Source organism: Protopterus annectens, chromosome 8.part0, assembly GCF_019279795.1.
Source record: "Protopterus annectens isolate FY-2018-M chromosome 8.part0, PAN1.0, whole genome shotgun sequence".
Classification (NCBI taxonomy): Eukaryota; Metazoa; Chordata; order Ceratodontiformes; family Protopteridae; genus Protopterus; species Protopterus annectens.
Window position 1 is genome coordinate 221,823,445 of NC_056741.1, and position 16,224 is coordinate 221,839,668.

Consider the following 16,224-nt stretch of genomic DNA (forward strand, 5'->3'; position numbering starts at 1 on the left):
AATAAAAAAAATTTAGATATTCTCAATGGCTAGAAAATGTTATGAGAAAATATAGCTTAACATTTCTGGATAACTATATAAGGAAAAATCATTTTTAAGTAGAATAGAAATCCCACGGGTCTATATCAATTAATCAAACTCACTAATCATTGAACAACTATTTGTCAACCTCTTTTTGTCGAAGTCACCAATCAGTGAATGGACTTTTCATCAAAACTTTTCCCAGATATAACCAACGGTAGGCCAACCTAGTGACCGTCAAAAACAATCGTAAAGTTTAAAACCTACTCCCCCTAACTAAATATACCAACTCTGAGATCACAATACAGTGAGGAAAAGGGAAAATTCCAGATAGTGGCCAACTGTTGGTTTGCCCTAGGAACAACTTTGACAAAAAGTCTGTTTGCTGATTTGTGACTTCGACAAAAAGGGGTCGAAGAATAGATGTTCAACAATTACTGAGTTCAACTAAAAGAAGTAGACCCATATTCCACACATACAGAAGATGATTATAAAGTTCTGGTGGATGAAAGATCAAGAAATTATGCAAACTTTAGAATTTTCCAAATTATATGGAGAGAGAGAGAGAGACTGAGTTTGAAGAACAATAAGGGATACTATGTTCTGTCTTGAAAGAAGGTTAAAGATTTATATGCAAATTCAGATTTGCAACCCAAAATGGAATAAGGATTGGGAAATAACAAATATTCATGTGAAATAAATAAGAAGGTAGCTTGAACATAGGCATATTAAAATGTCCATTTTTTTGTCCTGAAAGTTGCATTGATCTAATATCCACCAGTCATACATTAAAGAGACATCAGTCCTGATAACTGATATGAGATACCTGTTCTAGTGGTGGCCCATGGAATGTGTGCAAATGACGGCCTAAGGATATACTAGTATTTTAGCTATATGGCTTTCGAATGCCCATGACTTTTTACTTTTAAGTTAGAAAGTTTACCAATTAACTTATTATATCAGTTGCTGACTGTACTTTTTTTATCATTGGTGTTGAATTTTACTTGTTACTGATTACTATAGTGTTACGGCATTCTACTGCTATACAGTTCTGCACTTGAGAGTACAGGGTTACCTATGTGATATACTTTTATTACTTGGCTGACAGGCTGCACGTTGATCATTGTTTTTGCTATTTGTCTAGAGACCACGTTAGCCTTCCGGGTAAAGCTTTTTGATTTAAATTTGCCACTTATTACATTTTTTTTACTGATCCTATATATTTTTGCCACCTTTATATTTCTTTGTTTTTGTACTTGTGATTACTACAGTAGTCACAGCTCATATTCTTGTATCCTTTAGCCATATCCCATGTTATCACATTTTTCTAGTTGAGTCAATTACCCCCCTCTGTTTTATATTAAAAGTAAGTTATAAACCTGTACTTTTGATCCCTCTTAAAATTATCTAAGGCCAGCTTCGAAAGAAAAATTGCACAAGACACTAAGGATAATCACAAGGCCTTCTTTAGTTATGTCAGGAATCTGGGGGGCAACTCCCAGATATGCTCTAAGTTAGTACAAAATGACAAAAAATACACTGATCCCACAGACATTGCCAACATCCTGGCAGACAGGTTCAGTGCAAACTCCCCCCCCCCAAAAGACCAAATGTCTATCCCAACAGAATGTAGCCTCCCTGTGATCACAGATGCACAGGTGAGAGCTGCCCTCTCCAAAGCAAAAAACACAGCATCAGTGGGAGTAGACGGTGTCCCGGGCTGCATCGTACATGAGCTCCAAGAAGAACTAAACCCTCACATAAAGTCACTGTTCAGTCTCAGTCTTGCTACAGGATATGTACCCAAGGAATGGCGTACAGCAACAGTGGTCCCACTCCACAAAGGTGGTGCCACAACGGACCCAGGAAACTATCGCCCTATAAGTCTGACTAGTCTGGTCTGCAAAGCTGTGGAGCGTATCATCATGGAAATCATAAACAAGGACATTGGTAACCTCCAAACACTGGATCCCACCCAATTCGGCTTTGTTAAGGGCAGATCTTGCCTCTTGAACCTGGTCGACTTCTCTGAAACAGTGACCAAGGTCATGGATGAAGGGAAGGTAGTCCACATGGCCTACCTGGACCTCGTAAAAGTCTTTGACACAATACCCCACTCGGGCATCGTAAATAAGCTCACCAGCTTAAATATCAACCCTTATGTCACAAGATGGGTTGCAAACTGGCTCAGGGATAGAACCCACCATGGTCAGTATTGCAGGTGCCATGTCGGACTCCAAACCAGTTACAAGTGGCGTCCCACATGGCTCAGTCCTGGGACCTCTCTTGTTCGGTATATACCTCTCTGAGGTACAGGCTAATACGGGAGGACTATGGCTGACCAAGTTCGCAGATGACTGCAAGCTGGGTGCCATAATCGACTCTCCGGCTGACACAAGCATCCTCCAAAAGGGTCTCACAGAGACGGATAACTGGTGCCAGAGCCATGGCCTTAAGCTAAATGCCAAAAAGTGCATAGTCATCCCCTTCGGGAAAAACAAAGTGCCCACAAATTATCACATAGGTGGTAATCCATTAAGTACAGAAGAAGTAATTAGGGATTTGGGGACCCAAGTAGATAGAAACCTCTCTTTTGACAATCACATTGCCAGAGTGGTTAGAAATACCTTCTATATAGCCCACCTTATCATGAAAGGGTTCACATCTAGAACAAGAGAGGTAACTGTGCCCCTCCACTCATCACTCATCAGGCCCATAATTGAATACAATGCCCCATTTGGGATGTACCTTAACTGACACCTGCAGCAACTGGAGAGGCACCAATAGTACCTCACCAAGAGGATCAAGGGGACTCAAACAGATGCCCTACGCAGTGTGGCTAAAGAAACTCCAGCTCTACTCAGTTGCTTACCGCCTACTCAGAGGTGATCGATGCCTGACGTATAAAGCCATGTCCAACCCAGAATTAATGGACATGCTCCACCTCAGGAAATCCAAATTCCTTAGAGCTACATGCTCCAGGGACTTAAACCTCAGTACAGAAATAAATAGGACATACTGGAGGGACAGATTCATATCCCAGAGGCTGCCCTCACTCTGGAACAGAATCCCAGTCCATGTTAGGCAAAGCCCCTCACTGACCCTCTTCAAGAGAAATCTTGACGAGTAGATGGGAGATCGTAAGTCCACCCCTGGGATCTTTTCTGTGTCCCTGCTAGACAGGGGCACAGTAAACTAACCTTAAAAGGGCTATCTTCTGTGACCTACTCTACAGAGGCACAGTAAACCAATCTAAAAGGTGGCGAAAGCCAAACACACTCTGGCTAGGCTTGTAAATGCCCCAGGGTAGATAGCCTAGTATAAACCTATGAACCTATGAACCTATGAACTTAATCTTCACTGGCCAATATGGAGTCAACTTGTAACCATTCTGTAGCCAGCTTAATAACATTAGGCATTTTGAGGCAGCATACTAACTGTTTACTGAAAACTCTTTACTTCTTGCTCCATAGTGATTGAATATCTGAGAGGCGAAAGCATTTATTTAAAATTTGGGTTTCATTCTCACAGCAGAACATATGTGGGAAGCACAACACACATGTATACAAAGCACAAAGCGCTTGCACTAAACCAACTTATGCTGAAGTTAAGAGGGTACTGCCTATTCCAACCAGGCTAAAGAATAAGACACCTCATGCATTAGTCCACATAAGCAACACATCTATCTTGCCCTTTATACCCACACTCAATACACGTACCTCTAGGGGTCACAAGGGTGCAGAGTCCAAGCCCTTATAGCCCACTGAGACTGTATCTAACCACAGTAATGTTTTAGTAATAGGTCTGTTGTTAGCTATGGGTACACCACCCTCCCAGACTGGATAAGAACAGAATAAAAGTTAGCTGCCTTTCTGCAAGGATCTGGGGTGTAACAAGTGCTCTTACAGTCTGCCTGACAAATATGATTATGACCTAAAAGTGAACTATGTGGAATTGAATTACCTTGGGCACTATACCTAGAGGTGTATGCAGTAGGATATGATTGAGTCTGCTATACATGCATGTGTCTGAGGCAGGAAAGAAAGTGATCTTGAGTGGCATTTTGCCATCAACCAGAATGACGCTGAGATTCAGAGACAGGTTAATTAGTTTTAATAACTAATTATGCAGTTGGTGTTAATCTGGGGTGATCCAATGTATGTCAGCATAGGATGAGATGGTTGCATACCTCTCAACTGTCCAGATTTTCACAGAATGTCTAGATTTTTACCTCATATTTTTGGTCTGTTCCTCATAAAATTTGCGATTTTCTGGCAAATCACTGGGATGATCTGTGGATTGAAGTCACTAAATAACAGCATGCATTTGAGTTTCAGACTTCAAATCCTTCAGAAAATGTACGCTAGCACAAACACTATTACTGTAGCAACTTTCTAAGTTTATAAGAGCAATATTTAAAATTTGTCCCTATTTTTGGGTCTTTGTCCCCCCATCTTGTAAGGCTTTTTCCGGATTTCTTGCACTAAGAGGCTGAGAGGTATGGATGGTTGGCAAGCATTCCTGCTTTGCCAAGGATGGTCTGCACCTCTATTACCAACCTTTCACATTCTGGATAAAGCCTTTGCTGTCTCAGTAATGTTTTTTTAGGCAGAGTCCATCTGCTGGACATTTGAACCTGGTAAATTATAATTAAGAACACATTAATGTGGGTCTACTCATTGTGAGGAGACTTGACAAAAAAATTCCTGAGCATGAGGTGCTCCTAAAACTTAAGTACATTCATATATGTATATTTATTTTTATGTTTTATTTTAACATTTGCTTACTGGGAAAGAGCCCATTTTCAGCGGAGGCCCAGGGAGAAAGGCTCCAGACGCATGTCTTTGGAATAAGGGAGGAAACTGAAGCACCTGGAGGAAACCCACATGAACATAGGGTGGACATTCAGACTCCACACAGTAGACATCCCAGCTGAGAATCAAACCAGAGAGCCTCTTGCTGTGAGGCGACAACATTAACCGCTGCACCACTGCATCACGCAAAGTTACAGAAATACAGTTCTAGAGCAATGAAAGGATTCTCTGTATTCCTGAGTAAAGTGTCTGTCACATCTTCGACCTATTGGTTATTGTGGGTGAGGCGTATCAGTATTTATCAAGGATATCACCTCATGACAGATTCTTTGGGATGCCACATTTGAAGTTGTAGATGTCCAAGTCATCATAAACAAGGGGCTTGATTCCAAAAGACTCCCTCTCTGTTTAAGTCTGTCTTGATTACAAAAGACTCACTTTCTGTGTAAGTATGACTTGAAACTGAAAGACTCGATATCTGTGCCAATGACTTCATTGTAAGGTCTGTCTATAAACAGATTTATACCAGGAGCCAGATTCCAAAAGAGGTTCTCTGAGTGTAAGTCTGCCCTGATTCCAAAAGATCTCAGTGTAAGTGAATTACTTACAGGTTTATACCAGGAGACAGATTCCAGAAGAGGTGCTCTCAACCTGCTCTCAGTGTAAGTAAAGAAAGTCTTTTAGATCTGGGCCCATGACTAATTACAATTTCATATCCAGTTATAGATTACACTCCATGTCCCCTTCTGAACATAATAGCCATCTTAACACATTAGCTGAAATCCCTAGTAATTACTATATGTATTATCCAGTCTTGTTAAATAAGACCATAAATTACTCACATTTTCCTTTAAAACTGGTGGTAATTCCCTTCTCTGAGTTCATTTATTTGATGACCTAAAAAAAAATCCGCTATAACCTCTTCTGATTGATCCCATTGCTAAAACCGCTGCCTATGCCTTTGACTTCTACTTCCTCTTAAACAGTTGTATGGATAAGGCTGTCCCTATCTGCACCACATAAAATGATACATTTAAAAATCAAACCCCTATGGAGGAATACCCATGTAAATAAGTTTTATAACAAGACAAATAAATTGCTTAAAGCTTATTCTACACATCTTATTCTACTTAAGAGAGCACTTGGGCAATTAGTAGAGTTTAAGGGAACCATTAGGAAACTCAAAGTTAAGTATGAACTTAAAATTGTCATTAAAACAAACAAAAAAAAGACAAAAAACTACACCTTTCATTCTTTAACTATGTCAACAAGTTAAGAATAAACACCTACCAATGGTCACAGTTAACACACAATAATACTCTAATATGTTTGCCGACAAATTTAGTACAAATTTTTACTCTCCCTACAGCTATAGCTACTTTAATTACTGTGGACCAAGTTCTCTCAACCCTCTGAATAGCTAAGAACACCAGATCCATGAGCCCTGATTATCACTACCAAATATGGCATATCTAACTCTCTACTTCGCCTCTCCATGGGTTATATTTCTGAAGCCTGGAAAACAGCCCTTGTAACACCATTGCACAAGGATGGCCCAACCATGGACTCTGGTAACTACAGACCTATCAGTCTCACTAGCCTCACAATGTAAAGCTATGGAACATATCCCAGACCTCATTAACCTGGGCATTGAACATTTCATAACACTGAGCCCTTATCAATCTGGCTTTGTCAAAGAAAGATCCTTCTTCTTTAATCTCATTAATTTCTTTGAAAAATTAGCCAAAGCAGTGGCTAGTGATTGTAAAGTGCATGTAGCATCGCTAGACCTGGTCAAGGCTTTTGACACTATTTACCATGCCAGCATTATTAACAAATTTATAAATCTGACTGTAAATCCTTATATTATCCAGTGGATAGCCAAATGGGTGTCTGACAGAACCCATGTGGATAGAGTCTAACATGCCACTTCTGAAAGTAAAAAAGTTGCCAATAGTTTCTGCAGGGCTCACTGTTGGTCCTGCTCCTATTTGGCATGTATTTCTGAGGGTCTATATTAGTTCATCAAAATTTTCTTCCATCGATGGCTTATTCATTGACCCCTATCCATTGACTCTAGCCTCAGCAAACATCAACGTTTTTTACAGGGTAAGTGACCAATTGGCCATTACCTCACCAAAACACACATTGCACTAAATCAAACCCACCCAAATGGGGGCTTTACCCCCACAACCCCCATTGTGGGAGCTGCATACCCCACATCCTCCCTAACTATATATTCCAACTCCAAGATCGAACTATGGTGGAGAACTGTGGCAAATTTGTGGTGTTGACCAGCTGGTTACTTACCCTGTAAAAACGTTTGATGTTTGCTGAAGTTATTGTTGATGAATAGGGGTCAATGAATAGAGTCTATATCAAAAGATCGAATGCTAAAAATAGTGAACGCTCTTTCATTGAACTTAAAAACGCGAAACTTTAAAATGTCGAAGGAACAGATCAGCAAATTTTTTTCCCAGGGAAAAAATTCGCTGATCCAAAAAACCCCCCAAAAAACAATGAACAGGCAAAATAAAGTAGGGGGCTTCACCCCCACACCTCTCAACTTAGATATACCAACTCCGAGAGTGCACCACAGTGAAGAACACAGCAAAGTCTGGAGAACAGCCCACTGATTTTTTTTCCCTGGGGAAAAAAAATCGATGTTCTGTGCCTTCAATATTTTCAGGTTTTGTGTTTTAAAGTTCAATATAAGAGCGTTCACTAATTTAAGTGTTCACTCTTCTGATAGGAACCCGATGAATTAGCCATAGATGAAAGAAGATTTCAGTGATCTAGTTAGACCCATTTCTGAGACCTTCAGGCCAACACTCCTGGCCTATGGCCACCTATATCTGCAGATGACTGTGTATTGGGTGTTGTTATTAGACCTTCCACTACAGTATGGGTTAGACCGTGTTAACAACTGGTGCAAGGACAATGATCTCAGTTTAAATGTAAAAAAGTAGCATAGTTTATTTTGGTAAACAAAATACTTTTGCATGCCATAGGTGACACACCCCTCCAATCAGTCACTGTTGTAAGAGATTTAAGCACTCTTATTGATAATTCCTTATGGTTTGAACACCATGTCTGTGCAGTAGTTCAGAAAGCCTTCTATATGGCACATCTAATTTCCAAAAGCATCTCCACTACATCCAAACAAGGCTTATTTCCACTTTATCATATCTCATTAGACCCATTATTGAATATAATGCACATTTTGGCATGTATTTGCCTAAACATACCACTCAACTGGAGAGACCACAGAAATCCATAAATATAACAGACACTTGCCTCAAAATCTTAGATAACAGGACAGATAGGCAACCTTCTCTGTGTACTAAATTCTTATGGACTCATGGAGATATGTCTATATTCTTTCAAGCCACTAAATATCTAAATCTCTTTGATCTCCTATTCTTTCACCGAAGAAACAATACCTAAAATACCCATTTAAAAAACTAAACCTTCATCAACAGCTACATAAGACATGCTGGTGTGATAGATTCATATCATAGTGTATCCCTCATCTCTGAAACAAACTTCTACAACATGTCAAGCAGAGTAGCACCCTTGCCATGTTCAAGGTAACCCTAGATAATTGATGGATAACCTCAAATTCTTTGCTGCTCTATTTTGTCTTGCCCTTCACAAGGGTGGAGGAAACATTTTGAATTGGGTTTTTGGCTACGTGATGTCTTTAGGCTTGTGATGTCTGCAGACTGATTGCCTAATACATACCCTTGAACCTTTGGAAAAATTACTGTGCTGCTCTGTGATTAAATCTGCCTTATTTTTACTTGATTTTCATTTGGGTTATACCTAGTGGATTTGCCACAGTTGGCCTCTATGCCTTGTGTTCTCCAGGCACACAGTGAATTCAATGAGAATTTCAGACAACACTTTTAGTAAATGAATACCAAAAAAATCACTTTAGGTGCCAGTGAACATAAACCAACTAAAAACAGAAATAGTTCACATTGCAACAAAGGACCCCAAGTTGTATTAGCATAAAAAATGTTTTAATCTCTGCTTTCGTACAAACACTTCATCAGAAAAATATGATCAAACAATACAACTGGTTTATATATATTAATCAATTAACCGTAGTTAAAAACAACCAACAATTTTAACCCTTTAGTTTCCTTCTTGCTAAAAAACATTTTATGTTAACATGCTCATTCAAATCAGGGGGAACTTCAGCATACAAATGTATTTGCCAACACACTTCTCTAGTTTAAATTTAATTTCTGAAGTTACCCCCTCTTCTATCTATTGTTACTTTTTCAAGAACTGTAAACAAGAACTTACTAAAATTTTACATACTTTTGAGTGCTTGTAAAGTGCATTGTTTACATCCTTATTCTTAACAGCCCTTACATGTTCTTGAATCCTGTCTCTCAGCCTTCTTTTAGCCATACCTACATAGAATGAATCACAGGCTGAGCACAGGGCAAGATAAACCACTCCAGAAGTATTACAACTATACCTTTCCTAAAATCTATGTTGTAATTTAAATGGGGCAAAATCACAAAAGCACCTTGTGTATGAATCTACAGCTGGAACAACCATTACACTTGTATGTCCCTTTGTTATTACTACTGGGTACTGTTGATCGTTTTTAACTATGGTTAAGTGATTAATATATATAAACCAGTTGTATTGTTTGATCAGAATTTTCTGATGAAGTGTTTGTACGAAAGCAGAGATTAAAACATATTTACACTAATACAACTTGGGGTCCTTTGTTGCAAAGTGAACTGTTTCTACTTTAAGTAAATGAGCCTCTTCTGTTATGGCATATGTGGTATTCACAATTAACTTTCTCTTGAAAATATCAGAATTTTTTAATGTTTATGCTGCATTCCAGTAGAAAACTGAGCTGAACTGTTTGTGTTACAGTTTAAATATTTTCAGAACTGAATAATCGATAATGCGCTAGGCTAACATTATGGCAAAGACTAGGTTATCTGTCTTTTTCAAAAGTTTTGCCTTTTTTCTATTAATGTTCCTACAATCTTTACAGATAATAACGTTTTATGTGACATAAATGGTTGGACTAAGATTTCCTTGTTTACATTATTTCTGGAGACTATTAAATGATTAGAATGATGAGTTTATAATTATCATCATGTCAGATTTTATAAAATGTTCGGTCTCTTAAAGCAAAATTTTTATCTGTCATTTAAAAATAAAATAATTCAGCAGAAGATTTTTCATTGCAGTTATTGGTTACCTGAGAGGATGGGTTTGGTAACCTGTTCCTCTAAAGGATGTTGGCATGGTTGCATTCTTATGCGATCCTGATTCTATATGTGGTGGTCCTGCCCAAGAATTCATCTTTGGTGGAGTATGTCCACAGATCCTCTCATATCAGTTACTCAAAACAAAGGGTTAAAGGCCACACAGGCAAACCATTTAGTAAAAAGTCTTCATTGTGTAATACCTTGAACTTCCTGTAGGGGAGGTCCATGGGATATATGGAAATGACACTTGAAAAACATTTTTGCATGATGAAGGTGTCACACCATACAGCCAATGGCATAGGCTCTGTGCTGCCGCCCCTCTCAAACACTGCTGTTTCTTATATATACTAATTCTGACATAACTGTATCTCAGGATAAGGAGAAAACCCTGAAGTCCTGCAGTTTTTAACTTTTATATCAAGGAAGTACAGGAATCACATATTAGTGATCATAAGCACATCAACTGCTAGTGTCTGCCAATTAAGCCTGGAACCCATGAACACTAATGCTTAGTGGATAGAAACAACAATATAATGAATTAGTCAGAAATGTCCATTCATATAGGACAAGTTACAGAGTTGGGCTATATGCAGTGCAAACCATAAAAACAATTCTGAAGCAGGAATGCAGCATACTCAGTGTCATGTCATCCAAACAGCAGAGCACAGAGGCAAATGCATGTCTCGTTTCAAAACGCAATACTTCTTACATGTGTAGGTTATCTTCCCAAAAGCCCTGAAAAATTATACTGTCAGACACAAGGGTGATTAGTGCATTAAAATGCTTATTCTTGAGAGAGGGGATATGTGGTAAGTCCAGCACTGAAAACAAAAACAAAAAACACCAAAGGACTTAAAATCTAATATTTATTTTTGGTTATGAGGGATACGTAATGCTGACATATCTAACAGTGTGCTGAATACAGTTTATAAAATGAGAAGATGTGCTGATGTCTGAGATTTCAGACATATAATATCCTCCCCAAACTATTTGTAGCTAAATGGACAAATGGAGAGAACTATGTAAACAGTGAAATGTTTTATGAGAAGTGCTATATCACAGTTTTGGAATATATGAAAACCCTGTTGCAGATACTGTCTCTGTCATAAACTTAATTGTTAATGGCCAGAAGACTGTTAAACCAAATCACCCATTTCAACCACATTACTAATGCCTGAAAATGAATGCAAAGTAAATAAAAGTAAAAGTAAAATATAACAGAAAGAGAAATATTATTAAAACAGAAACTGCAGGACACAGCCAGATATAGAAGCAGAGGACAAAGTAAAAATACAAAAGTAGTTGGTAAAGCATTTGAAGCAATTATGTCATTTATCAGAATTAAAAGCTGTATAGAAAGAATTATTTTACATTTGCATAAGGCAAATATGTCAAAGTTCAAAGAAGAAATATAGACAGAAGTATCACAAGATTCCTTAGTGATTTCACAAGAAAATATAGAAGAGACCTGCGACTGGCAAACGGTGTAGGCATACTGCTCAGCTGGGTGTTTCCAAGAAACAGCCACAGGTCAGCAAGAGCTGTCAGAAAGGAAAGACATGATGACTAGAGAGCAGTCCTATGAAATGCTTAACATTTTGGGACAACATTTATTAAGCAAAACAGATATATAGACAGTTTAAGATTTGATCACAATGCCGAAGACTGAAAAATGCATTTACTGATATGTGTTTTGAATATGAGCAAATGATTTTTTGATTTAAAAGCCCATGAAGTGTTTAGTGCAGATTTAAAGTTAAATTAAAATTGTCAGTATAAACAATGGCATGCCCTGTGGTGAAACATATAGAAGTATTGGCATGCTCTGCCATGGAACATATATAACTAATGGCATGCTCTGCTGTGGAACATATATAAGTAATAGCATGCTCTGCTGTGGAACATGTATAAGTAATGGCATGCTCTGCCATGGAACATATATAAGTAATGGCATGCTCTGCCATGGAATGTATATAAGTAATGGCATGCTCTGCTGTGGAACATATATAAGTAATGGCATGATCTGCCGTGGAATGTATATAAGTAATGGCATACTCTGCCATGGAATGTATATAAGCAATAGCATGCTCTGCTGTGGAACATATATAAGTAGTGGCATGCTGTGCCATGGAATGTATATAAGTAATGGCATGCTCTGCCATGGAATGTATATAAGTAATGGGATGCTCTGCCATGGAATGTATATAAGTAATGGCATACTCTGCCATGGAATGTATATAAGTAATGGCATGCTCTGCCATGGAATGTATATAAGTAATGGGATGCTCTGCCATGGAATGTATATAAGTATTGGCATACTCTGCCATGGAATGTATATAAGTGATGGGGTGCTCTGCCATGGAACATATGCAAGTATAAAAAGATTTTATACCTAGAAGAAAAGGATGGAGGGTCTGTGTTCTGTTACTTTAAATATGCTAATGCTTAATTACAAGGAATTGCATGGCACATGGAGTACATTTCTTATGTGAGGCAGTCTCAATAAATACCTCTTGGTGGATGAAATGCCTCCACAGAGTTTATGCTGTTTAAGAGAACATTTCGGCTAACATCAAGATAGCACACCCCTTACATGTCCTTAAATTTTCTTACCTAGTGAGTATCAAAGTCAGTCATTATACTCCCCATTATTTTCCTTTTACTGTTTGCTGGCTGCTGGAAGAGGTGACACTCCTTAGAATGCTGTTTTCAACTATCTATCCTGGAAGCTATCAGCTCCCTGATCTTATTTGCTACCAGCTCCTCTGACAGGTCACTATTACCTGTATGCACCACATCATGCTACTACCCACCCCCCTTAACAACCACTTTGATTATTTCTTTGTACGACTTACTAAATATATGTTCTGAGACTAGTTTCACTGTAAACTGGTTTCTACAATTTCTTTTTTTAATCTATTTAACTAGGTGAGCCCACTGCACAAAGCATCCCTTTTCAGGGGCATCCCAAGAGCACTGCCTTGTTGGGACTTACGTGAGTGACACAGTAGGCAAACAGAGGTGTATGGTATCAAACCACATACCTTTACTTCTCTTACCAAAACTCTTAGCTATCGTGTTGATTGGGTTTCTTATTGAAGCCCTTTTCGGTGTCCTTATAATCACTCTTTTTCTCTTCTGACTCATTTTTATCTTATGTTGCTAGTCCAGCATGCAGCTTTTCCATTCCAGTTGCATCATCCCTCATGTTCCCCACTAATGGTTTTCCAGGTGCCTTCTACACTTTACTATATCTACGTTTCTTCCCATCCCCTTTACTCTCACTGGATGCCTTCCACTCTGTTGTTCTTTTCTGGTTGCCCCTTCTCTTACTTCCCCTACAGTTCACTGTCCACCTCACCACAGTGATTCTTCCTCCTCTGTTTTGTCTTCATAATAGGTGCCACTTTCCTGCTTTTCCCTCTGTTTTTCACTCTGTGTCCCTCCCCTTCAACTTTCACTTATCTGACTGCTTTGGCTCAAATCCACATCTTCACTATTTGCCCCTCCTTTTGAGCCATTATCATCATCAGGGTTTCCATAGCATCCTCCTGAACTCCCCCACCTCTCACTGTCACCTCACCATACTCCTTACATCCCCCACACTAGTTACCCTCATACCTCAATCAATCATGCCAGAAGCCCAAATCAAGCATAGTACACGGACCTCTTCCCATCTCCTCCAACTTCTTACCCCCCTCCTTTACTGCCTATGGTTCCGTAGTCCTGAATTGGATAACAGCAGGTGTCACAATGAAATAAAACATGTTTATTCTCTTGATCATTCAAGATCTTCTTCCTGAGGTGGAACCAAGTTTGGCATAAGATTTCCTAACCACTTCTCAAAATAAATTTTCCTTAATTTGTTTCTGCTGGGCAATGCCATTACAACCCTTTTTAAGGTGTTTCTCATCCTACCTGGGGAGGTGTGCCATTTTGGAGCTCATGCTAGAGATATGTATTAAATGCCAAACTTTCAGTGTTCCTATGAATATCTGACTGTGATTAATCAGGGGACCTTCATTTTAGCCAGCTGCAAAGACTTTTTTCTTTTAACCTTTCAGTGTAGATGTGTGATAATGTCCAAGTGGGATTTATGCATCTCAATGCTTATTACACTTGTCACAGCATGGTCTTGTCATTATATTTTGAACTTACATACAAACATACATACATACAAATAATTCAAGCACGGGCATTAATGCCCTTCTAGCCTGCCAATATACCAAAACACTTGTTCCCATAATAAGTGTCCAGGCTGTTCTTAAAAATATCTAAACTCGTACTTGCTTTAATGTAATTTGGTAGCCTGTTCTTGGCATAGTACCTCTGGACTCCACCACTGGCTAAGGGTTAGACAAATGAATTGCAGTCTTTCCATTTAATTAGGAGTTGCAGCTACCTTACTTTTCAGCCCAGCCACCTTGCACATGTTCCTGTAATTAAAACTTCTTCTCTAACTTTAAAGAAGTAGTAGTACTGACATATACCTTGCGATTGTACCAGCAGTTTGGATTATGTTTTCAGAAATGTCTTGGCTAAAGACTGTAAACTTTAAAGTGTTCACTTTACCTTTTCATCATTATTGTTGACAACCACTAAATCTGATTGAGAATTAGAGCAGTTCTTTCTGCTATCATCCCATGTCAGCTTATCATTTGAAAGGTAGTAACAGCTTCCAGAATATAACCACCAGCCAACCTGACAGCTTGTACACTGACTTCCTGTTGAAAAAAAAAACGAATATGGTTAGTAACTTCTTTATAAACATTTCAGTATGATATTTAACGATACTGTTTTTTCATATTTCTTGTAGTTTTAGTAATACCTACAGTAGATACTTTTGTGGTGGCTCTCAATAAGGGCCAATACCATCAACATAATATCCATATTCTATTTTTGTTATAAAGCATTTTAGACAAAAACATAACAGGCATTATATTTTGTATGTAGTGATGTTTTGTCAGGCCAGACATAATCAGTGAAAACTGACACAAGTAGAACCACAGGGCTACTAGTTTACTAGTGGTAAAAATGTAACTATCAAAAGCATCCATGAAGCAGCAGAATAACTTATAATAAACAAGGAATAATTTGACAAAATAGCTTCACAAATGTAATGCTAGCACGTGTTCTTTATATCACCATGTTTGAATTCTGGTTGCCTAAAAGAAAGTAAAATAAAGAAAAAAGTTCCTATTATCTGAAAGAGACAGTTTTCCTTCATGTTTGTATACCTTTAAGAAGCTTTCCATGGGCTTGCACATGTGTATAAATACTGAGCACGTGCAAGCCACACTGCTACTTTCTAGAGAGCTGTTGACATATAAGCATGCATGTATATAATCGTCTATCAGTTAATCTGTTTGTTTATATTTTATGTTGTTATTCATCCTGATGTGTTTCTATATAACAAAGCATACCCCATCTGTTCGTCTTGAATCATAACATACGATGAGGAAAATTGTGTCAGAAGTGGGATACAGAATCAAGACCGAGGGGCACTCAGTTAATGTTGGAGGAACATAGAGGAATGGATCATCCCTACTGCACGTACTACTCACAAAACAGGTCAGAAATTAATTCCAGGTGCTAAAACTTGCTTAAATGATTTCTTACTTGAAGAATATAAAACAAAGCACTCAGAATGCTCAAAACAAATTTCTGGTTAAACGAAATGTCTGAAATTGTGACATATTGATAAAAGCATTCAAAATAGTTACAAAAATGTTTGAAATATGTCTAAATTGCATAAAATGCATAAAATAAGGAAAACAACTGCATTTTTGTTCCCTGTGTGCTACTTTTTCACATTAATTACAGCAATTTGCGATATCTGAAGTATACAAAGTGTACACAAGTTTGTGCAGTATTACAGTTCAGCTATTTTGCAAAATACAGCCATTTCAAAGCATATTTTGCAAAGTACAGTATTTTGAAGAGTTTATTGTGCATTTGAATATTATTACAAGTACTTGGTGTATGTGCATGTCCGTGCATAACTAAAAGGGCCATATTTGTTGTGTCTTTAAGCATACTTTGTTGGCATGGCTAAAGAATTTCAAAAACCTGGTCCACTTGTATTTGATAATAATATCGCAGAGAATTGGAGCGTGTCTGAGCAAGAATACAATATTTTC

General features: G+C 38.2%; 1 protein-coding gene across 1 annotated transcript in view; it reads right to left on the reverse strand.

The window, feature by feature from the left end:
* Window positions 1–16,224, reverse strand: part of LOC122808711 (CD209 antigen-like protein C) — a 464,731-nt gene that overhangs the window by 202,216 nt on the left and 246,291 nt on the right. Inside the window, exon 4 of the mRNA XM_044079699.1 lies at window positions 14,657–14,808. Within this exon, the coding sequence (XP_043935634.1) occupies window positions 14,657–14,808 (152 nt within the window). The remainder of the gene's footprint in view (window positions 1–14,656; window positions 14,809–16,224) is intronic.